The sequence below is a fragment of the Somniosus microcephalus genome, chromosome 19 (genome assembly GCF_052327205.1).
Source record: "Somniosus microcephalus isolate GS21.2 chromosome 19, FLI_Smic_1.0, whole genome shotgun sequence".
Taxonomy (NCBI): Eukaryota; Metazoa; Chordata; class Chondrichthyes; order Squaliformes; family Somniosidae; genus Somniosus; species Somniosus microcephalus.
This window is the reverse complement of record NC_141005.1, coordinates 38,495,274-38,520,664: the sequence shown is the minus strand read 5'-3', so window position 1 is coordinate 38,520,664 and position 25,391 is coordinate 38,495,274. Positions and strand designations below refer to the sequence as shown.

The following is a 25,391-nucleotide window of genomic DNA, read 5'->3' as shown; positions in this document are numbered from 1 at the left end:
GATTATGTGCTCAAGTCTCTGGATTGGGGCTTGCAACTATGACCTTCTGACTCCAAGCAAAGGTGCTACCTCTGATCCAAGGCTGACACTATGAGGGCTTGAGGTAGTTATTGACAGAACTGTTGAGGGTAATCCTGTATGAGAGCTTCCTGAATGGCTCTCTCAACCAGAACCAGGTTATCCGTTACAGTCTCTTCAGGCTTCCCTTGCTTTTCTTCGTGGTCCCATTGAGGTCCCTGATGGCCTTTCTCTTCCAAGGCCTCCATGATGATGCTTCTTTGGTAGGTAAAGTTGTTCAGCATGCAGCAGATAGCATCATTCCTTTGCTGGCCTATTTTGTAGGGACCTGAAGTGCTGCTTCAGTATACCAATGGTATAAAATGTGCAGAGATATAGTGACCGGTCTGCATCCCATTTTCTGATTGGTTTACTCCCACAAATAGGGCCTTAATGATAGGAAAATAGACGCAATGTGTTATTCTTGTCTAGCAGTGCAACCTCCTCTTTCATGACCGCATAAATTGTGCAGTGCTATTAAAGAGTGATTTTTTTGGGGGGGTAGAAACATAGAAGATAGGAGCAGGAGTAGGCCATTCGGCCCCTCAAGCCTGTTCTGCCATTTAATGAGATCATGGCTGATCATCCAAATTCAGTACCCTGTCCCTGCTTTCTCCCCATATCCCTTGATCCCTTTAGCTTTAAGAAATATATTTAACTCCTTCTTGAATATATTTAATGAATTGGCCTCAACTGCCTTTTGTGGTAGAGAATTCCACAGGTTCACCTGTGGGTGGGTGGGGGAGGAGCAATGGTAACGTTAGCTAACCCAATGCCGGTCCTCGGGTAAGCTCAGGCAGATCTTGGTGCCCCTGGGCGAGGGAAGGCAAAAATCAGTCCAGGTATCTGCCCCTGACTACTGTCCAGTGACCTCGACTGGGAAGTGTGGGAGTTAGGTGGGGGTAGGACTGGGCTCAGATGTGATGCCTTCTAAAACAGTTATTTGCCTGCACTTGGTGCTTAAAGCTGATTTGCTAAAACCGCTGGGTAATTAGCGTTTCACATTCTTGTGTAAAACTGCTTTGAAAGGGTATTAAACACGCATTTAAGTGTTGTTGGAGACAAAGATGATGCTTCTTATTATTGGAGAGTTTCTGTTCATGCTGCAATTGAAATGTTTTTCATTGTTGTCTCTGTTCCCTGTGGAGCCAAGTGGGTGTATCAATATGAGGAATTGCAGTATTCTATTAATAATGCACACACAAAAAAAACACTCCTGCAAGCAGGTTCTTTTAACCTCTTACAATTATAATTTTGGCAATATTTTGGTACAGTTGTACTAATGGCATAATAGACTGTCCAGAATGGTGACCGGAAAAGTTATTTTTTTTTACCATTATGTTGCAAGGCTTTTTTTTCCCCGCATGGACATGACAACTTGTCCTGGTCCCATTGCAAACTCCGCAACAGGGCAGCAACTGGGAGAGCTGCAGTAGGGCTTCAATGCCCCACCCTCGACAATGGAAAAGTCGAGGGTTCCTGCTGCTGACCGATATCCAAGGACCTCCTTTTTGAAATGGTTGTTTTCCGCATGTTGTACAGAAGTGTTGGGTTTGTTCCGAGTCTCCTTACAGTAATCACCTATCAATGCTATCTATTATTTAACTTTAATAAAACATTTTCCGTTTCTCGATTAATACTGGGCATGTTACATTTGAGTTTAAATATTCTCAGATACAGAGAAGAAACCAAATACAGAGAGCCCTTCATCAGATTCCCGACTAGACATGGATGAAGAATCTTCTGATATGCGTGTCAAGGAGGAGAAAGATGAGACGAGAGATAAAATGAGCCTTCAAAGCACAAAAGCATTTGGTGATGATTCGCCTTCTCCTAACAGTGCACATTCAGAAGGGAATGAAAGCTCTGGGAAGACACCGAAAACGACAAGGCGTTTAAAGCGGACTTTGTCCAATGACTCAGATGACAGCACCAAGTCTCCAATGCTGACAGACTGTCCAAAGACACCAAGCGGATCTCCTGACCCCTCTCAGCCAGTGACTGAGGGGTCAAACAAATGGATTCACCTTACAGAGTTCGAATTGAAAGGGTTAAAGGCACTTGTGGAGAAACTGGAGTCCTTGCCAGAGAATAAGAAATGCGTCCCTGAAGGGATAGAAGATCCTTATGCCCTTCTGGAGGATATGAAGGTTAGTGTTGTAAAACATTTTCAAAGGCAATTGTTTATCTGTCTAGCGAACACAATTTTAATCAAACAGGAGTCATGTCATCATTTCTGATTACAAGTGGCATTTATCCTGTGTTTCAGTTTAGATTTTACTAATAATATGACTCTAAATTGGTTAATTAATAAAAAGCGCAGTATATTGGTCACCTTTGAGACCCAGGGATTCACAAAATAAATCCAAAATTCCTTCAATACCTCTTTAAACTTGATATTTAGGACTTAATCTGTCAGTGATAATTAGGAAAATCCCATCAGTGTATTAAAGATGACAAACAGCTTCTCCAGGTTGGGAAATTGCTACTGCTTAGTTATTCCATTGGATTTACAACAAAGATGAATGTAAGTGAGCCATTGAAGAGACACGCTCGACTTATATGACTTGAGATACTTATGCAAAGTGGAATTCTTATTCGACTACTCTGAGGATATGTGCCGTTAGTTTTTTTTAAACCAAATGAATTTCCTTCTACTGCAGAAGCTTACTCTGAACTCTCCAAGTACTTGTCACAGCACTTTGCTAATCGCTATTCCTATTCCCTTAGCAGAGCAAATATTAACATTTTCTGGTATGGAAAATGTAGCTAAATGGGATTTCACACTTGTTTTCCAAATGACAATAGGATCATAGGCTGGTATTCTCCCCTCCCTATTCATAGGCTATGGGGAAGAAACCCACCAGTTGTCTTTTTTTAAACTAAAGGATGCCTACATTGGAGCTGAATTTCCTTGGTCGTTCCAGCAAACATCTGCTGTAACTCTTGTGAAGTAGCTGGAAGTTCTGGATACGCCAGGTTCTAGCTGTAAAAGGGATTTTCCAGTCACATTGTTTGTTTGTGTGTGGAGTGGGGTGGGGCGAGCCTCTTGGTTGGCCCAGAAAACACCACTGGCTTGGAGAGCACGGGGACTCCGTGTGCTGCAAGCTTATGCTTCCTCGGCCCTAATATAGCATGGCGTGCGTTAGAAGGCCAGTATAGTGCAGTCAGATGAGACGCACTGGCCTGCCAGAGCAGACGGGCACCCAAGATACGCCCATACTGGTGCAGGCACCCGCTGGCCCCATGCAAAGAACTGGGCTCTCACTGACCCCACATACACAATTCTCTCTTGTGCCAACTCACATGGAAAATCTATTTTTATACTCATTCTCTATTATATAATAAATTAGACTGTTAAAGATATGAGAGGTAGTGTGTTGGAGCACTAGCACGTAGTGTTATTCAGTGGGGAGGAGAGAACAGTCTTCCTGCCTCAGCCCAGCCAGCCCTACAACCTCCGAGATCTCTGCACTCCTCCCGATCTGGCCTCTTGTGTATCCCCAATTTTCTTCACTCCACCATTTGAAATTTCCTCCAACAAATATTGGGAAGACTGAAGCCATTGCCTTCGGCCCTCGCCACAAATTCTTTACCCTAGCTACCAACTCCATCCCTCTCCCTGGTCACTGTCTGAGGCTGAACCAGATCGTGCGCAACCTTGGCGTCCTATTTGAGATGAGCTTCTGACCACATATCCACTCCATTACCAAGACCGCCTACTTCTATTTCCATAACATCGCCCGTCTCTGCCCCTGCCTCAGCTCACCTGCTGCTGAAACCCTCATCCATGCTTTGTTACCACTAGACTTGACTATTCGAACGCTTTCCTGGCCGGCCTCCCATCTTCCACCCTCCATAAACTTGAACACATCCAAAACTCTGCTGCCCATGTCCTAACTCGCACCAAGTCCTGTTCACCCATCACCCCTGTGCTCGCTGACCTGCATTGGCTCCCAGTCTGGCAACGCCTCCATTTTAAAATTCTCATCTGTGTTTGCAAATTCCTCCATGGCCCACCCCTCCCTATCTCTGTAACCTCCTCCAGCCCTACAACCCTCCGAGATATCTGTGCTCCTCCAATTCTGGCCACTTGTGCTGCCGTGCCCTCGGCTGCCTGGGCCCTAAGCTCAGGAATTCTCTCCCTAAGCCTCTCCACTCTCTAACACTCTTTTAAAATGTTCCTTAAAACCTACCTCTTTCCTATCCTAATATCTTCTTATGTGGCTCGGCGTCAAATTTTGTTTGATAACACTCCTGTGAAGCGTCTTGAGACGTTTTACTACATTAAAGGTGCTATATAAATACAAGTTGTTGCTGTTGGTGGCCGTGCCTTCAGCTGCCTTGGTCCTAAGCTCTGGAATTCCCTCCCATAACCTCTCTACCTCTCTCTCCTCCTTTAAGTCGCTCCTTTAAACTTACCTCTTTGACCAAGCTTCTGGTCACCTGTCCTAATACCTGTTTATGCAGTTCGGTGTCAAATTTTGTTTGATAACGCTCCTGTGAAGTTCTTTGGGACATTTTACTATGTTAAAGGCGCTATATAAATACAACTTGTTGTTGTGTTCCTTATCTCAGCTGTGCTTTGGGTGTCAGCCATGGCTCAGAGGTCAACAGATTGTGGGTTCAAATCCCACACCAGTGATTTGAATGCATAATCCAGGCTGACACTCCAGTGCAGTACTGAGGAAGTGCTGCAAGATTGGAGTTGCCCTCTTTTGGATAAGATGTGAAATTGAGATCTGGTCTGCCCTCTCACTGTGAGACATAGATGCCTTGAGTTTATTTTAGGGCCCCTTGGTCTGTGAATACACTTGTCAGCTTTTAGCATCTTCAGTGTCCTTTTTGATCTACTTGTTAAATTTTGAGGTTTAATTTATGGTTTGTTCCCTTGCCTAGTTGAGGTCACTCTGCTGCTCTTAAAGATTCACAGACTAATAGGTAATGTAGCAGTTGATACTTAGAGGTCCCTGTGGATTTCTTCAATTATATCACTGTATTCTGTCTTCTAGATTCTGATAAAGTTTATTGATTAGACCAAAGAGGAACTCCTTCAGGAGAGGGGTGAGAGAGGGATATCCCTGTTTGGCATAAAAATAAAACAAAAAAGGTGACTCAACCGTGGCTAACAAGGGAAATTAGGGATAGCATAAGATCCAAGGAGAGGACATATAAATTGGCCAGAAAAAGCAGCAAACCTGAGGATTGGGAGCAGTTTAGGATTCAGCAAAGGAGGACAAAGGGATTAATTAAGAGGGGGAAAATAGAATATGAGAGTAAGCTTGCAGCGAACATAATAACTGACTGTAAAAGCTTCTATAGATATGTGAAGAGAAAAAGATTTTTTGAAGTCAAGCGTAGGTCCCTTGCAGTCAGAATCAGAAGAATTTATAATGGGGAACAAAGAAATGGCAGACCAATTAAATACATACTTTGGTTCTGTCTTCACAAAGGAGGACACAAATAACCTTCCAGAGATGTCGGGGAACATAGGGTCTAATGAGAGGGAGGAACTGAATGAAATCAGTATTTGTAGGGAAATGGTGTTAGGGAAATTGACGGGATTGAAGGCTGATAAATCCCCAGGGCCTGATAATCTACATCCTAGGGTACTTAAGGAAGTGGCCCTAGAAATAGTAGATGCATTGCTGGTCATCTTCCAAAATTCTAGACTCTGGCACAGTTCCCATGGATTGGAGGGTAGCCAATGTAACCCCACTAATTTAAAAAAGGTGGTAGAGAAAAAACGGGGAATTATAGACTGGTAAGCCTGACATCGGTAGTGGGGAAAATGCTAGAGTCCGTTATAAAAGATGTAATAGCAGAGCACTTGGAAAACAGTGACAGGATCGGACAAAGTCAACATGGATTTACAAAAGGTAAGTCATGCTTGACTAATCTACTGGAATTTTTTGAGGATGTAACTGGTAAAATAGATAAGGGAGAACCAGTGGATGTGGTGTATTTGGACTTTCAGAAGGCTTTCAATAAGGTCCCGCATAAGAGAATGGCGTGCAAAGTTAAAGCATATGGGATTGGTGGCAAGGTACTGACTTGGATAGAGAACTAGTTGGCAGACAGGAAGCAAAGAGTTGGAATAAACGGGTCTTTTTCCGAGTGGCAGGCAATGACTCGTGGGGTACCACAGGGATCGGTGCTAGGACCCCAGCTGTTCACTATATATTAATGAGCTAGACGAGGGAACTAGATGTAATACAGGTAGACTATCCTTTATCCGAAAACCTCGGGACCAGCCGTGTTTCGGTTTTCGGAGAATTTCGGATTTCGGAAGGGGGGTCGGCGGGGGGTCGTGCGCACGACCCCCCGCCGGCCCCGACACCCCCGCCGGCGCCGACCGCCCCCCCCCCCCCCCCCCCGCGGAACCCCGCCGACTTACGGCGGGGGTCGGGGCCGGCGGGGCCGGCGGGGGGGTCCACGGGGGTCGGGGCCGGCGAGGGTCGGGGCCGGCGGGGGGGTCGGGGCCGGCGGGGGGTCGTGCGCACGACTTACGCTGGACTTACGCTGAACGAAAAAACCTTCGGTTTTTAGAGGGTTTCGGTTTTCGGAAGTTCGGATAAAGGGTAGTCTACCTGTATCTCCAAGTTCGCAGACGACATAAAGCTGGGTGGGCATGTGTGCTGTGAGGAGGATGCAGAGAAACTCCAGTATGATTTGGACAGGTTGGATGATTGGACAGATGCATGGCAGATGCAGTATAATGTGGATAGATGCGAGGTTATCCACTTTGGTGGCAAAAACAGGAAGACAGATTATTATCTGAACGGCAATAGATTGGGAAAAGGGGAAGTGCAACGAGACCTGGGCGTCCTTGTGCACCAGCCGCTGAAGGTAAGCATGCAGGTGCAGCAGGCGGTTAAGAAGGCAAATGGTATGTTGGCCTTCATAGCGAGAGGATTTGAGTACAGGAGCAAGGATGTCTTTCTGCAGTTGTACAGGGCCTTGGTGAGACCACACCTTAAGTGTTGTGTCCAGTTTTGGTCGCCTTATCTGAGGAAGGATGTTCTTGCCATGGAGGGAGTGCAGCGAAGATTCACCAGACTGATACCTGGGATGGCAGGAATGACGTATGAAGAAAGATTGGGTCGATTAGGCTTATATTCGCTAGAGTTTAGAAGAATGAGGGGGATCTTATTGAAACTTATAAAATTCTAACAGGACTAGACAGACTGGATGCAGGAAGGATGTTCCCGATGGCGGGGGAGTCCAGAACCTGGGGTCACAGTCTAAAGATAAGGGGTAAGCCATTTAGGACAGAGATGAGGAGGAATTTCTTCACCCAGAGAGTGGTGAACCTGTGGAATTCTCTACCACAGAAGGCAGCTGCGGCCAACTTATTAAATATATTCAAGAAGGAGTTAGATATATTTCTTAAGGCTAAAGGAATCAAGGGATATGGGGAGAAAGCAGGGACAGGGTACTGAGTTTGGATGATCAGCCATGATCTCATTAAATGGCAGAACAGGCTCGAGGGGCCGAATGGCCTACTCCTGCTCCTATCTTCTATGTTTCTATGATATTTTCTGTTTGTGTTTTTTCCGTGTAACTATTAGTTTACTTCCCATGGCGTTGCACATGGGGAGTCCAGGCCATATACAGTCTTCAGGTCCAGTGGGGTTAGAGGGTAGGAGACTACTAAACCAAGGCCAAGGGACAACTGCAATGATGGAGGCCAGAGGAGGATAGAGTGCGGTGGGAACTTATAGGACGCAAATGTAGAGGAGGGGGTTAGATGCTGCCGGTGGGGGTGATAAAGGGGGTGTAGAGCATGATTAGGGATGGGTAGGGATCGGTGAGAGTTGGGTTAGAGGTGGAAGGGAGAGGACAAGGGGTCAGGGGAGGGAGGCGGAGGAGAGGATTTTGGAGGGAAGGGAGGAGGGGGGCCTGCAAGTAGCTCAAATATATATATTTATAAACTGTGGTCCTCTAGCCCCCTGACCCCCCACCTGCCAGTAGCTTGAATTTAAGAAATAAAAAAGGTTCCCTTCCTAACTCCACTCACTGCAGCTCCACATACTGACCCCCACATCCGGCCAGAGGCGCATCTCATGCGTAAAGCAGCACTGTGGGAGACATGACATGCCAAGCACAGCTGATACTGTGGCCTAGACTAAAAACAACTTTGAGAGACCAAGGGCAAGTTGGCAGTCAGTACAGTCCGGTTTTTATTCAGTGAGGGTTGGGGGTGGGTGTTGCTGTCAGAATTTCTTTTTACTGCGGGGATTGGGGTTTGGAGGATTCTGTTCAGTGGGGGGATAGTTAGACTTATCAGGGGAGAGGTAGTTTGTGTCCTGATTTCTGCTCAATGATGGGGTTGCCCAGATTACAGCTCGGGGTGGGAGGGGGGGATTGTGCCATGATTTCTCACCAGTTGGGAAGGAGTTACCACAGTCTCTGTTCGGTGGGAGAGGAACATACGAATATATGAAAAAGACGGACAGAAAAAGAAGCAGTCTGCAGTATCTTTGTGCATGAAACAGTCAATGAGAGAGACGTGGAGGGCCTCCTACAGTTAATGACACTCAGTTCAGTGAAGCTGACTTGGGATAGGTCACATCAAAGGGCAAGGTTTGCGTAATTTATTATTTTGATGTTACAAGGAGCAGTAGGGAATTGATTGAATCTCAGTGGATAATGATTTTATGTTCTTTCATGTATTTCTTGTAATAAAAAAGCCAGTTGCTGGTTTACAATTGAGCTCGTGTTACTGGAGTGTTTAGAAGTCCTCACTGAACGATAGCAGTGATTGCAGCACCCAGTACACACAGCGAGGGGCCGTATCGTTAATGCCCTGTCGCACAATATCATTTAATTAGATATTGGCCATGGAACTGTATCCAGTTTGCCTTGAAGTGGGGGTGAGGAGAATAAAAATAGTGCCTTTTCTTCCAACCATTTTTTTCCTCCTCCTTCTGCCTTGAAGATGACTGTCTTCACTTGGTTGCGGTTACAAGGGTGTTAGGTGCCCTCGAGTACAATGTCCAAGTGGCCATTCCTCATGTGTGCAGCTAAATGATGTTTGTTAGCAGGCTAGTGGTCAAATAGCTGGGATTGGGGGTGAACTTGATCCTGTCCTTGCCTGACATCCACACACTTGCCCTCTCGGCTGGGGATGCAGGATAGTAATCAGGAGCGAGATCCCTGGATGGTTTTCTTCCCTCTGGGGCCAATTGTAGCACCTTCACTTAGGCCAAGGCTGAGAACAAACTCCGCACAGACCAGGGCTCGAACCTGGGACCTTCCCAATCTGCATCGGGTGAGCTAAGAAATGTGTTTTATATCCTCTCTTTCTCTGCTGACAATTTTACATTTTTTGTTGCCTTACAAGTTTCCTGGTTTCCCCGGTGGTTCTTTTACCCCCTCCTTGTCTAATACATACTTCCATCTATTTCCATTGTTAGGTTCTTTTGGGGCAATTTGGTTCCTTGATGAATATGATTTTATCCTAAAAGACCTCCACTCATCAAATTCTGCCTCTCCCTCCTCCTCTCTCAGGGTGTCCTCAAATGCTGCTTTTGAAACAAAAAAATATTGTTGCACTTGTCAATAACAAAATGGTGGTGTATTTGAAAGAAGCTTCTTAAGTTGGATGTGCCATAATCTGTTATTTTTGCCACCTATCGGCTATATAAAGTAATGCAGGCCATTCTGTGAAACTCGGCACAGGATCATTCTCTGACTGTATAACCAACACATACTGAAAATAGGCATTTGTCATCTTACATTAGTTACAGAATGGACTTTGAGATATATTTTTCTTGCCAATTTTTCTGCCCAAACTTTCACTTCTCCTGACTCCTTGTTGGGGTACAGTTCCATGGCTGCTGGTACCTTGCCCAAAAGACTTGTTATTCATGTGTGAGCCTTGACAGAGTGGGGATCATAGTTGTGCCTGACCCTGTCCTTGCTGTAACCCAATGGTTGAATCTTCTCAGATACCTTATCTTTAAAGAAAATTAATAAACTTTTTTTCCTCCCAGTAACAGATTATATGCTATTGCTTGGAAGAAAGAAGTTTTAAAATATAAAGGAAAATAATGGATTCCCAGCTAGCAAATGGAGAATGGTTCTCAATAAAATTGAGAAAATGTCTCCATTTAAAAAAAAATGCAATGTCCAGTGTAGAGTCCAAAAAATTGGAAAATGCACCAAATAAAATATCAAACAAAAATTAACGTTTTCCCCGCGTGGATTGGGTGCTGTATGTCTCCAGATGCTGCTAGGAAATAAATCTGGTGCCTTCAGCACTTGTATCACTCTTCAGGCTTTCTTGTGCTTCTGTGTTTTTCCTCCAGTATAAATGAAGGAACTTTGGGTTAACCTTAATGACAAGATCCTCTTCCACTGCACTTTGTTATTGCTCCTTTTCACATAGCATAGGCAGGGCCATTCTGGAGTTACTTTTTTACGGTCTTTGTAAGTAAGTGGGCAGAGACTTGGCAGATGGAATACAATACTGGAAAGTGTGAGGTTATGCACTTTGGCAGGAAAAATCATAGAGCAAGTTATTATCTTAATGGCAAGAAACTGGAAAGTACTGTAGTACAAAGGGATCTGGGGGTCCTGGTGTACGAAACTCAAAAAGTTAGTATGCAGGTGCAGCAAGTGATCAAGAAGGCCAATGGAATGTTGGCTTTTATTGCTAGGGGGATGGAATATAAAAACAGGGAGGTATTGCTGCAGTTGTACAAGGTATTAGTGAGACCGCACCTGGAATACTGCATACAGTTTTGGTGTCCATACTTAAGAAAAGACATACTTGCTCTCGAGTCAGTACAAAGAAGGTTCACTCGGTTAATCCCGGGGATGAGGGGGCTGGTCATATGAGGAGAGGTTGAGTAGATTGGGACTCTACTCATTGGAGTTCAGAAGAATGAGAGGCGATCTTATTGAAACATATAAGATTGTGAAGGGGCTTGATCGGGTGGATGCGGTGAGGATGTTCCCAATGAAGGGTGAAACTAGAACTAGGGGGCATAATCTTAAAATAAGGGGCTGCCCTTTCAAAACTGAGATGAGGAGAAACTTCTTCACTCAGAGGGTGGTAGGTTTGTGGAATTTGCTGCCCCAGAAAGCTGTGGAAGCTACATCATTAAATAAATTTAAAACAGAAATAGATAGTTTCCTAGAGGTAAAGGGAATTAAGGGTTACGGGGAGCGGGCAGGAAATTGGACATGAGTCTAGGTTCGGAATGGTCATGGCCCTGTGGGTAGTGGAGTGGGCCCAGGGGCCGTGTAGCCTGGTTCTGCTCCTACTGTGTTCTAATTCTGTGTTAGATTTCAGGAGATGGTTTTATTCCTGTTCCTGGCTGGGGTGGAGATCGCCTTTACAGGAGGTAAGTACTGTAGAAAATATAGGGACAGAGTGATCTCCTGGAAGAATTTCGATCGCCTCGATGGGTCGGAGAGGAATTTCCCAGATTTTTTTCTCCCAAATTAGCCATGGGGTCTTTTATCTGGTTTTTCGCCTCTCCTGGGAGATCACATGGGTTCGGGTGGATGCAGAGTGATAGAAGATTTGAGGTTAGGATCAGATCAGCCATGATATTGAATGGTGGAGCAGGCTCGAGGGGCCGATTGGCCAACTCCTGCTCCTATTTCTTATGTTCTTTGTTAGCTTTTGCTGGTTTTCTAAGTTGGCATGTTTTGTGGGGCAGGGGGGCACAGTGCATCAGGGACTTAAACCCTAATTTAACAGGCTGCAGATATGGAAACTTCTGTGTATTGAAGTCTTTGGCAAGATTCCTGTGTTTTCTGTACCGGCTCACACATTTGTACGTGTCAGTTTGTGGGTTTTTTGCCTCAAAATCCACTTCCTGTTGTTCACAGTTTGACTTCAACTTCTGATCTGTTTCAGCCTCACCAAACTGCTGCCCCTGTGATAAATGCATAAACATTATATTGAATTGGTAGGTCATACCAGCTTGCATAAGCTAAGTTGGCCCATACTTTCTAACATGTTTCAACGTGGACTGCTGCAATAATACATTAAAAAAATAGTAAAACACAACAGAAAGATTTAAAACTGCTAGATGTGAGTTTGGCTCAATTGGTAGCACTCTTGCTTTGGAATCAGAAGGCTCTGTGCTAAGGCCCTACTCTAGACTTGAGCACATGGTTTAGGCTTGCATTTCAGTGCAGCACTGAAGGCTTGCTGCATTGTCAGAGGTGCCATCTTTTGGATGAGATGTTAAACTCGGGCATGTCCGCCTACTGAGGTGGATGTAAAAGATCCTGTGTGATTATTCAAAGAAGACCTTCCTTCTAGCTGTCCTGGCCAACATTCGACCCTCAACCAACACCACTAAAAATAGATTGTCTGGTAATTCATTCATTTGCTGTCTGTGGGATCTTGCTGTTTGCCAGTTGACTGCCACATTTGCCTATACAACGACAGTGAATTTGCTTACAAAAGTAATTCATTGGTTGTGAAGTATGTTTCGACGTCCTGAGTATGATCAGATATACTATATAAATTGAAAGTTCTTGCCGTAAATTATTAGAAATCTAATTTAAACTTTACAGTTGTAGCGGGAGCAGCACAGTGGTACTGAACAATGGCACATGACTGTGCAGAGCCACAGTGTGAGGGATGGATGTAGTTTTGATCTCTGCTCCGCTTCTCAGAGTGCGGAGGCTATGGCTCCTCCCTCATCCCAGTTGACTCGGAATGAACAGCCATAGCACCCAAATCCCAATTTGCAGCAGGATTCTCCCATTCCATTGGAAGGCACCTATTCAGATGGAAATTGCATCTGTGTCCTGGCTGTGTGCACCAGAGTGCTGGGGAAAAAAATAATAGTGGCCATTATAAATAACTTTTAGACCACTCGTCATGAGTTTAAACCAATGAGCCAGAGAACGACAAAATTAAATAATATAATGAGACCCAAGGAAGTACTTGAAATGTAATTAATTTTGCTTTAATGTTATTAATTGATCCGAGGACTAAAAACTGAATTAAAAATGGTTTGGGTAGTTTTGCTGACAGAGTCCCCTGCTCTCCCTTGATCCCAATTCAATTTTAGAGATTTAAATGTAACCATATGCACTTTTAGTATATAGTCATTCCTACTTCTGTGTGATTTTGAGATACGATATGGCCTGGTTGGATGAGAGAATACTGTGACCTACCGGTGACTCTGAAAAGCTGGAAGGTTTGCAAATCTAGAAGCGAAATATGTGCTTTGCAGAAATAGGCTGCTGGGGTCTCCAACCAGTGACAATGTAGCTCTGTGAGAGTTTCTATTTGCGCATGTATTTATTGCTTTTCTAGGTTTGATGATTTGGATTTCGCAGGCCAATGGAAACATCTACTCTCAATGATGTATGGTGGTTAAAAAATCTAAATCCATCTGTAACTTAGCTTGGGAGGGGCACTCAAAAGTGAATGTTGATTACATAGAAATTATTTAGCAGTGGTGATTGGTCAGTCCGTTGTATTGTAATTCTTCATTTGTGACCCACAGTACTCCATGGTAGGCAACTAAATGGCACACAAAGAAAAGACGTTTGGAAAAACCCAGTCTGGTGGGTTTTTCAAATATTTTTTTTATTTTTTTGTGTTTGCTGTTGCCTGGCTTTGCTCATATTTGAGAATATGGACCTGCTGTTGGATATTTGAGAAGAGAAAGAAAAAAGACTTGCATTTATATCGCACTTTCACGACCACCGGACGTCTCAAAGTGCTTTACAGCCAATGAAGTACTTTTGGCGTGTAGTCACTGTTGTAATGTGGGAAACACAGCAGCCAATTTGCGCACAGCAAGCTCCGACAAACAGATAATCTGTTTTTGTTATGTTGATTGAGGGATTAATATTGGCTAAGACACCGGGGATAAACTCCCCAGCTCTTCTTCGAAATAGTGCCATGGGATCTTTTACGTCCACCCTGAGAGAGCAGACGGGGCCTCGGTTTAACATCTCATCCGAAAGACGGCATCTCCAACAGTGCAGCACTCCCTCAGCACTGCACTGGAGTGTCAGCCTAGATTTATGTGCTCAAGTCGCTGGAGTGGGACTTGAACCCACGACCTTCTGACTCCGAGGCGAGTGTGCTACCCACTGAGCCACAGCTGACATTAAACAGCAACTACTTCCATTTATATAGCACCTTATAGTAATTATCTGGTTATTCGCTCAATGCTGTTTATGGGAACTTGTTGTGCGCAAATTGGCTGCCGCGTTTCCTACATTACAACAGTGACTTCAAAAGTACTTCATTGGCTGTAAAGCGCTTTGGGACGTCCTGAGGTCGTGAAAGGCGCTATATAGATGGATTTCTTTCTTTCTACATTATGTTGTATGCAATGAATGTCATAGTGCACTCTCTGTCCCTGCCCCCTGCATTGTATGGTCGGATATTACTTCTCCTCAGCCTCTGTGATGTGAAACTGAGGCATACAGGCCAGTAAGGTTTCCTACATTACAACAGTGACTACACTTCAAAAAGTACTTCATTGGCTGTAAAGCGCTTTGGGGGCGTCTGGTGGTCGTGAAAGGCGTTGTATAAATGCAAGTCTTTCTAAGGACCAAGGTTTCATCCCTGTTTTGTGTTTGCTAAATGAAGCTGGGCAACAATACAGGCACCGCAGTTCAGTTAATTGTCCATCTACAACCATATTCCCTGCTCCTGATTGCTATCCAGTGACCCCTGTTGGAAAGAATGTTTGTGTGAGCCACTTCAGTGAATAGAGACTGGATTGGGTTTGCCTGTGATGCTGACCATGGTCGAATGGCCAGTCAACACTCACATATAGAATGGTCATTTGGGTAAGGTAGTGAAGAATAACCTGTAATTATAATCCGAGGTTTATAATTTCTTCTCCCAGGTCTTTAATTTTGCCTATAACGGATTGGTGTCTTGCTATGCCCGAGCAAACATACACAAGTTGAATTGGCAGTTTAGCATTGCCAAAACTGTATACAGTTGTTTCAGCTATGTTAACAAGCACAGACAATGCGGCTGTGTTGATTCACATTACTCCGTTGGGATTCAAGTTGAGAAAAGAAAAGAGCGAGGGCGCAACCAAAGGGTGAGGAGAAAGGCCTGTAGGGAAAAATAATCAGACGGCAGCGAAGAAAGGCAAGGCTCAATAGACAGAATCGTGCAGCAGCTGAAGAAGGGGGATGGGGAGGCCAGCGGAGAGAACAGTGGAGACTTTGAAGGGGGTAGGATGAGCTGGACTTTACCTGTGTGTGCAAAATGCTGGCTCCAAAACAGCATGTACTCTTGACGGACGCAGCGACTGAAACGAAGTTCAATAGTTTGTTCTGCACTTTTTACAGTTGGTGTATGGGAGAGGGGACTGAAGCTACAGTGAAACCTATTGCTGACCATTTTGAGTGTAATCTTATACCCAGCAAATGCTTCGATTCCTCAAGTTAACAATAGTAAGAAGTAGAATAACCGTTTTTAAATAAGTAGATCGTTATTGAAATATATTTTCTTTGATAGTTTTGTTTTTTAAAGAAACATGGTGAGTGATTTACATTTTTTGGAATTGCAAACCGGGTGTATGTTCTTGGCCCAGCCCATTCAGCCTGTATCACTGCAGTTCCTTATTCTTTCAGACTCCTTGGAGCCACTTCCCTTTGTTCGTTAATTGACTCCGCTCATAAAGAAGCATGTGACTATCTCCCTGGAGAGCTTAATAATAGTTAACCTTTTCTTTTCCATTGCACAGGGGCCCTCCATAATGTGGTCATGTTTACTAGAATGCTCTGGGGAAGTAGGTTGAAACGCTATGCAAATCAATACATTTTCTTTTGTTTTAGTTTTGTATTTGAAAAGACGTGCAAAATTCATATTAAATTTTCCCCATGTATCTGTCAGATCTTTAAAATAAAAAAGATAAAGTTCCCGGGGCTAACGCGCAGCAGCATGTAGTGAGAGAATACAAGTTACTTTTATATTTAGCATTTCACAAGATCACAAGAAAAGCCATTCGCCCCATCCAGAGAGATCCTAACGGCCAATGGTAGCACCCAGCTATTGCTCAAATGATTCTCATCCTGTTGCCTCCACTACTCTATCTGGAATTTTATTCCACATGTTGATTACTCTTTGTGTGAAGAAAAATTTCATATTTCGAGGTAACTTTTTCTATACGCATCACAATCTTGTATACGTCTAAGATTACCTTTCAGTCACCTCTTCCAGGCAGAAAAGCCCAAGTTTCTCTTTCCTCATAACTCATGTCCCTGACACTGGGGATTAGCCTAGTTGCTCTTCTCTGTAACTGCCTCCAGCACTTGAATGTCTCTCGTCGACCAGAACTGGACGGAGTATTCAAGGTGCGGTCTGATGAGCGCTATAACATTTGATCATTACCTCCTCTGACCCACATTCTACTGTTTTGGCTATGTAGCTCTCCATCCTATTGGCTTTGTTGATCGCCACTTTGCATAGGTTGGACATGCTTCGCATCAAATCTGCTAAGACTCCTCGGTCTCTTTCAACTTCATCCGTAGGTATTTTGGCACCATTTATGGAGCGCACACATTTTATCTTTGTTAAAGAAGTTGAAGAAATTGGTCAGGCAGAATCTTCCTCTTTATTGAAGAAACAATTGGATGGTGCAACGGGGGTATTATTGGGTGCTTCTGGATGGGTGAAATAAGATGGGCTGAATGACCTTCCACACCTGTAATGATCTTGTGTCACTCTTAAAGTGCTAGGAGCAAGTTGTTCACCTGAACTCGAAGGTGGAGAATAGTGCTTGACGACCCGAGCCAAAAGGAGAAAGTACAATAATATAAAAATTAAGAGCAGTTACCCTCCAGTTGATCGTGGGTGTTTGTAAGCAGACAGAATTGCTTGCATTTGTCAAGACTTGTGGATTGTTGTGGGTTCAAGTCCCACTCCCGAGACTTGTGCACAAAAATCTAAGCTGACACTCCAGTACAGTACTGAGGAAGTGCTGCACTGTCAGGGGTGCCGCCTTTCGGATGAGACATTAAACCGAGGCTCCATCTGCTCTCATGTGGACGTATAAGATCCCATGGCACTATCTCAAAGGAGAGCAGGGGAGTTCTCCCCGGTGATCTGACGAATACTTATCCCTCAACCAACATCAGTAAAACAGATTATCTGCTCATTATCACATTGCTGTTTCTGGGAGCTTGCTGAGCGCAAATTGACTGCCGCGTTTCCTACATTACAACAGTGACTACACTTCAAAAGTACTTCATCGGCTGTAAAGCACTTTGGGACGTCCGGTGGTCGTGATAGGCACGACATAAATGCAAGTCTTTCTTTTTCGACAACTTCCAGACAGGGAGTATCTGAGCAGTTGCGTTAAAAGGACAGGCCCGGTTAAACACAGCTCTATTTTAGAAGCAAAGGCCCACATCTGTGCTCCAGACCACCTCTGAGCAATGCTTTGAAGAATCTGCTAGATTCTTTATGAAAAAGAAACCAATGTTTAATTTTGATGCTATGAGTAGTGAATTTTATTGTAGTTTGATTACAAAATGTTTGTTCTCTTATCCCTGTTGTGAATGCAGACTGTGCTGGAGGAGCATGCTGATGATGATCAGAAACTGGCCATCACTGGGGTCCCGATTGTAACATGGCCAAAGAAGACAGTGAAGGTAAGAGGAAATGACAGGATCATAAACTGAAGGAAATGTTCAGTTGTGTTTTTCCAATATTGCTGGCAATTGAAATTTTTATGATTGCAGAAATGCTAACTTTTCATTAATTTGCACCAGCATGATGTCGATTAAAGATGGCCAAGTTCACCGTCTCCAGAGCTCCACAAAGAAACATTAGTTTATATTCATTTCAAAATCTTGGTGTTGAAAATGCTTTGCAGTACTTTTATGATTATTGTTTCATGTTGGGATTTGCAGAGAAAAGTTCATTGATTATGTGGTTTCAAGCGTACTTAAAGCTGATGTTACCTTTTTGTCTTGGGGGTTTCATCATTCAATGTGATTGAATTGGGCGCATTGTTTGTTTATACACTGTTTGACTTTTGCATGCATTATTGTTTTGGTACCAGCAGTGTAACAGTGCCATAATGATGTCAACCTAAATTCAGCCTTCATGTTATTTCATGTATAAGTTAGACACATGGCTGGTTAAAGGGTTATAATCAGCTACATCCATAGAGAATTACATTCAGGATGTACATTTTTTTTTTTTTAGCCTTTTTTTGAATACGTTGAATAGAGTAAATAAGGAGAAATTGTTTCCAGTGGCAGAAGGGTCGGTAACCAGAGGAGACAGATTTAAGGTGATTGGCAAAAGAATAAGTGGCGACATGAGGAAACATTTTTTTTTACACAGCGAGTTGTTGTGATCTGGAATGCACTGCTTGAAAGGGTGGTGGAAGCAGATTTAATAACATTCAAAGGAGATTTGGATAAATACTTGAAGGGAAAAACTTTGCAAGGCTATGGAGAAAGAACAGGGAAGCCGAATTAATTAGAAAGCTCTTTCAAAGAGCTGGCACAGGCACGATGTGCCGAATGGCCTCCTTCTGTACTGCATCATTCTATGATTCTATGACAACTGGAACCATATAATGAATGCCCAAGTACATCTTGTGTAGAACCCTTGGAGCTAGCAAACACAGATGTTGGATTCAAACTGCAGGTGCCAAAATGAAAGATCAGTGTCTAACCAATCGAGTCCCTGGAGGTCCAAGTTTGAATCTCATTCCTGACTTAACAAAAAGCAGTCAGGCTTAGGCTATCTGTGACAGGGGGGCAAAGTTGGCACTACAAGATTGACCACTTCCAATCAAGAAGCAGTACCAACCATGTCTGTGTTTCTCTGCTATTCTGCTCTTCTGCTTGATGAGGAGAAATCATAGGGATCTGTTGATCATTCAATCATGGCATAGTATGGATAACATGAAAGCTGAATATATGTACAGTAGACTTTCCCATCATTCTCCAAATGAGAAAAATAATGTGAATTGAGGGAACTTATGGTGTGGGGGGGGGAAGGAGTGGTTGAGGGGGCGGGTAGAGAACAGTAACTTGTGTAACAGTTTATGTTGACACCATTTATGGTACTGTTATACTGCTGGTACCAATGTTAGTGTCATTTTTGGAGTGGTGTGAGCAAACAGCGCAGTAATGCTGTCTCCTCTCTAATCAGGGAATGGATACTTAAAAACATGTGCAGAGCTTTGCCCGCTAATTTCCAGCTACCTCTTCCATGTGATCTCACTGCTAGAAAATGAAAAATAATTCCAAAAGGCAGTTTTACTATCGTTATACTGTTCACTTATTATCAGGCAACACAAAAACCCTTTATACTAATATCGGGTGTGTGGTGTAACAAACCCTTTAGTTTCTTGATTTAACTCTTGAACATTTTTACAGGTCCAAAACAGTATATACTGTAGTGTGCACAGCCCAGTGACCCACTCTAGATAGGCTGTACATTTCCCAGGCCAACAGCATTTCAAAACAAACCAAATTCTTGTGGTTTCTTCTCTCCTGGAGGCTTTGACTCCTGCTGGGGTATGGTTCAACAGCTGATAGTTGCCCTCTGATACCTCATCTAAGTAGTTATCCTTCAGGTGTAACTGTAGAACATTCATTTGTCTGTGGGCAGGATTCATAACTGAGCCTGACTCTGTTCCCACTTGACATAGGTGTACTTTCCTTTAAGGACACTAGATCACAGGATAATTATGGTTGGGGAAGCTCATTCTGTCCATCATAGTTTATCCATCCAGAACCGCCCTACAGACCCTCCATTGCAGTTTCCAAATGATTCTTTAATGCCAGGGTTTTTGCCTCTAGTACACTCTGTGGAAGTGCATTACACATACTGATCACACATTATGTGCAAAAGAATTTCCTGATATCAGTCTAAAATTTGCCTTTTACCAGTAGGAACCCATGTCCCCTTGTATTACTCTCACAATTTGGTTTGAAGTATTTTCCGAATTTATCTTTTCCATATCTTTTACTATCTTGCACACCACTACAAGATACCTCTACAAGTCGCCACATTTCAATGCTGAAAGATCCAAGTTTCTCCAGTCTTTCCTCAAACTCAGATTTCTAAATTTGTGGATGACACCAAATTGGGCGGGCTAGTTAATACTGAGGAGCACTGAAGCAAATTAGAGGAGGACATTAATAAACTTGCAGAATGGGTATATAATTGGCAAATGAAGTTCAACACAGATAAATGTGAGGTATTACATTTTGGTAGGGAGGATAGGGAGGTCACTTATCACTTGGAGGGTGCGAGTCTAGGTAGGGTAGAGGAACAAAGGGATCTAGGAGTACAAATACACAAATCACTAAAAGTTGCAACACAGGTTAGCAAGGCCATTAAAAAAAGCAAACCAAGCACTAGGGTTTATTTCTAGAGGTATAGAATTGAAAAGTAGGGAAGTTATGCTAAACCTGTATCGAACCTTGGTTAGACCACACTTGGAGTACTGTGTACAGTTCTGGTCGCCATATTATAAAAAGGATATCGAGGCACCGGAGAAGGTGCAGAGAAGATTTACAAGGATGATACCAGAAATGCGAGGGTATACATATCGGGAAAGAATGAACAGGCTGGGTCTCTTTTCTCTTTGAAAAAAGAAGGCTGAGGGGTGACCTAATAGAGGTCTTTAAAATTATGAAAGGTTTTGATAGAGTGGATACAGAGAGAATGTTTCTACTTGTGTGAGGAAGAGCATAACTAGAAGCCATCAATATAAGATAGTCACCCAAGAAATCCAATAGGAAATTCAGAAGAAACTTCTTTACCCAAAGAGTGGTGAGAATGTGGAACTCGCTACCACAGGGAGTGGTTGAAGTGAAAAGTGTAGATGCATTTAAGGGGAGGCTAGACAAGCATATGAGGGAGAAGGGAATAGAGGGCTATGCTTAGATACATAGAAGATAGGAGCAGGAGTAGGCCATTCGGCCCCTCGAGCCTGCTCTGCCATTCAATGCGATCATGGCTGATCATCCAAATTCAGTACCCGGTCCCTGCTTTCTCCCCATACCCCTTGATCCCTTTAGCCTTAAGAAATATATCCAACTCCTTCTTGAATATATTTAATGAACTGGCCTCCACTGCCTTCTGTGGTAGAGAGTTCCACAGGTTCACCACTCTCTGGGTGAAGAAATTCCTCCTCATTTCTGTCCTAAATGCCCTACCCTTTATCCTTAGACTGTGTCCCATGGTTCTGGACTCCCCGACCATCGGGAACATCCTTCCTGCATCTAGTGCTGATAGATTTAGATGAGGAAAGATGGGAGGAGGCTCGAGTGGAGCATAAACGCCGGCATGGACAGGTTGGGCCGAGTGGCCTGTTTCTGTGCCGTATATCCTATGTAATATATCTTTTACTACCTTGCACACCTCTACAAGATACTTCTACAAGTCGCCTCATTTCAATGCTAAAAGATCCAAGTTTCTCCAGTCTTTCCTCAAACTCAGATTTCTAACACTAGGTAATAGCCTCAAAGCGCTTCTGAACTGCATCCAACGCATGGATGTCTCCCAGTGTCTTGTAACCAGACTGGACACATCACTCGAGGTGTTTATAGATTGAGCATGACTTCTTCCTCTACTCAACTGTTTTGGCACGATAGTTCAGCATTTTATTAACTTTTTTGATTACTGCTCTGCAGTGGTTGGACATGTTGAGTGTTTTCTAGCAATGAAATCAGATGAAAGAGGCAGTTAGAGGTTAGCAAGCAAAGCTCCGCGGATGTGTTTAAGTATGCATTCCACGACTCCGAGGTCTCTTAACTCCATCCTTAGCAATATCAACACCTCTTAGGACGGGTGATATTTCTCCACTCCCTTTCTTCCAAGTGCAATACTTTACAAATGTCTATATTAAAGTTAATCTGCCCATTTACATATTTTGTCCAATTTATTTTGTAATTTCTGAGTTGCCTTCCGTAAATCTTAGTTTGTTATCATTTACAAATTTGACCAACTTTGACTGAGTTTCTGAATTAGTGATACATCTAAACTTGAAACAATATATATCTCCGGGACACCTCACGCAGCACTCCACCCTTCCCGCGATGCATCTTCTCCATTATTTTCTAACTTTCAGCTAATTTCTTATCCATTCCCAAGACTTACCCTGAATCTCAACACTCTCCTCCTTTACCAAACTGGAAGTAGACCAGAACGCATTAGTTTCCATCCTCTATCTTTGAGTTATGAGGCAATCCTTACATGTGACTTTAATTTCTTTCTATGTCATTTAACCCTACATAGCACCACTGAGTCTCTTGCTGTCCCCTTAAGTATCTCTTTTAACCTTTACTCAACGTGCTCTGCTATTAAGTCCAGGTGAATAACTGCCCCTATATCTATTGTCATTGTGGCACACATGGCTATCCCCTTTTCTGAGCAGCGAGTCCCCAATGACTACAGTCTCCCTGTGGGTTACAATCTGCGTTTTTAACCCAGCTACCGCCTCTGATTTTTCTAGCTACTTCTTCATCTGTAATCTTGTTTTGTTCTGCATTATAGGATCGTACCTGATATCTGTTTGTTATCAGTCTTCCTAATTGGCGTCACGGGTTTTCTTTTTCTGCTACTTTTACAACCCGTATCCCTATTTCCTTGGCTACTGTCCCTGTAATGTGACCGTTGGTTATTTTCACATGGATAAGTCATTAGATTTAACAGATCAGCCGTTGAAAGATAGTGTTTAAGGGGGAAAATAGCTAGGAGACATCTACAGGCTGGTACTTGCCATTGAGAGTGCCTGATAGAGTGGGTGTCTTCTGTAATTGCCTTTTTGTTTTCTTTTCCCATTTTTGTTGAATTTCTTTAAAACTTAATTGCTTAATTGTTTAAAGAGCTGTGTCACAATCGGTACCCATTTCCAAAATTCAGAGTTGTAGAGAATTACGAATAACGTCCTTTTTGCTTCTATTCAATTGCTTTTTTTAAAAACTTTTTGTTTAGCTTAATGACCTTTTCCCAATTTGGATTTTGTGTATTTTTGTATTGCTGGAATCAGCACAAAAAGGCGTAAATCAGCATCACAGCAAATATTTTTCACAGGGAAATGCATCAGTTTAGCTCCGGGCGTACTGGCTCTGGGATCTACATAAATGTAAATTGTAAACTTAGAGCGATATTGAGACTTCCAGGTATGAAGTGACAAGAGATTGTTATCATGCAATATTAATTCAATCATGCAAGGTATATCATCTGCTGATTTTGTTGCGAGATCTGCAGGAGTGTGTTTAAAAGGTAGGTCCCACCCTGGGGTAGTTGACTTCAATTGACAGCTGTTGCTGAGACCTCTGGGAAGAGGATGGGACCTTGATTGGCTGGAGACATCTGATTGACAGCTCTGTGGGTTGAGACTTCATCTCTCAGTATTCTGTTGGCAGCTCACAGGCAGTCGCGTGTCAGTCAGAGTAAGACTGTTCTGTAACCTGTAATTGTTAGCTGTAAAGCTGAGTATCTTGACCCACTGCTGCGATGTTCAAATTTTCTTTGTAAGGTAGCTTGTCGTGGTGAACTCTGGGTATTGTAGTTTCACAGGCATAGGGTTGAACCTTCAACTCCCAATATAATGACGCAAACCGAATTTATGAAAAGGAACTGAAAATCCCCCCCACCTACGGCACAATTTTCCAATTTTTAATACTAAATGTATTAAGTAAGCGGAGTGAACTTTTCCCCCCCCTGAAAATTAAGATTTTTTTTTGGTGTTTGATGTCAATATTTTTAGTTGCATAACGTGACCTGAGTGAGGAAGGAAAATAGCAGCTGAAAGCAGTTGGGGGAAAAGAAATGAGTAATTTAGTTGAAATATTTTGTGGTAGGTTGAGAAAAATTTGGGTGATTTTGTTTGTGTGGTTTTGTGATGATTGGTAGCTTTTCCCCATTCTGATTGGTAGCTTCTCTTTCTGTAATTGAGTAAATTAGCATGGTTAATTTAACACCTGAGCAAATCAGAAAAGCGTTGCACAGATTTCTCACATTACAGGCATATCCATAGTGTGACAGATTTAATGTGTGACAGACGCTGTACACAGGACTTATAGAGAGATAATGAAGCCAATTTAAAATAAATTTTAAGCAGGTCTGTATTTCAATTCCCGTCTCTCCATGAAATGTCATTTAAGCATATGGATTTATGGTGTAGCATTAACTAGCGATGTCCAATTCCACACACACACACGGCAGATAATAATTATAAAAATGAGCTTCATTTTCAAGAGACTGTCAAAAGAGAAAATAAAATGTTTAATTTTTGTTTATAGTGACATTCTAAGGATAGCTTTCAAAAAAACCATAAAAAGCCACGTTAAAAATGTTTTTAAACTCGACTCTCTTAATTTTACACCAGTATTATTTGCATGCCGATGGCTACTTCCATAGAAAGTCTGTGGGCAAGTATAAGCGCAATGAACGGCTGACGCTGAGAGCAAAATCCGGTCCCATGTTTCAAAATCTTTTTTGGTTATTTGTTTTGTTACGTGACATTGTGCAGTACATTAGAGCTCCAGAGCACCATGAAGGGATGTGAATTCGCTCGGAGAGTTCTCCATATGAAATGTGCTGGCAGTTGGAGGTCAGGCTGTTTGACCTCAGGGGGCACCACAACCCAATCCAGCATAATCCTGTTCATACATGCACATGTCCAGCAACAGTCACTGGGTAGCGTTAGGAGCAGGGATCCCGATCCTCGCTGATTTTTCCTTTCCCCAACTGAGAGGCACAGAGCCCAATTGGAACCTGTCTTGAGACCCGCTAACTCGGCACAGACTGGTGATTGGAACCCTAGTTTTCTTTCCTTTTCTTCACTTCTTTCCTGAAAGTAATAATTCATGCTATGATTTGGTTCCCATGGTGCTGTCAGCCCTCTAGTACCTTACTCAAATGATCATTCTTTCTGTATAAGGCCAGACAGTGAAGGCAGCAGGCTGTTTTACTATAAGGGCCATTACAATACTTTCCAACAGGACAATGGATATCAGATGACAATTGGAGTGGAAACCTGGTTGAGTTTTTTTCCTTCCTTAGCCTAGGATCACAGAGGCTAATTGTAGCATCCCAGATGAGAGCAACTGACTCAGCACAGTCAGGGAAACCAACCTGGGACCTTCCTGTTTAATATGCCTCAGTTACATGTTGGCTTTGCCAACTGAACCGCCAAGCAGCCAACTAATATGTTTTATTATAGAAATGCAGTGGATGCAGTAGGTCTGCCAGTATTTCTGCTATGAACATACTTCTCCAAGTCCAGCAAGGCCACGATTTAAAAATTCTCATTCTTGTTCAAATCCCTCCATGGCCTAGCCATTCCCGATCTCTGCTACCTCCTCCAGCCCTACAAACCTCCGAGATCTCT

The 25,391-nt window shown here is 43.1% G+C and overlaps 1 protein-coding gene across 11 annotated transcripts in view; it reads left to right on the top strand.

The window, feature by feature from the left end:
* Window positions 1-25,391, top strand: part of LOC147104347 (lysine-specific demethylase 2B-like) — a 210,122-nt gene that overhangs the window by 120,539 nt on the left and 64,192 nt on the right. For all 11 annotated transcript variants that reach the window (XM_085961615.1, XM_085961613.1, XM_085961611.1 and 8 more), the window contains 2 exons: window positions 1,732-2,207; window positions 17,584-17,670. In XM_085961615.1, coding sequence (XP_085817741.1) covers window positions 1,732-2,207; window positions 17,584-17,670 — 563 coding nt within the window. The remainder of the gene's footprint in view (window positions 1-1,731; window positions 2,208-17,583; window positions 17,671-25,391) is intronic.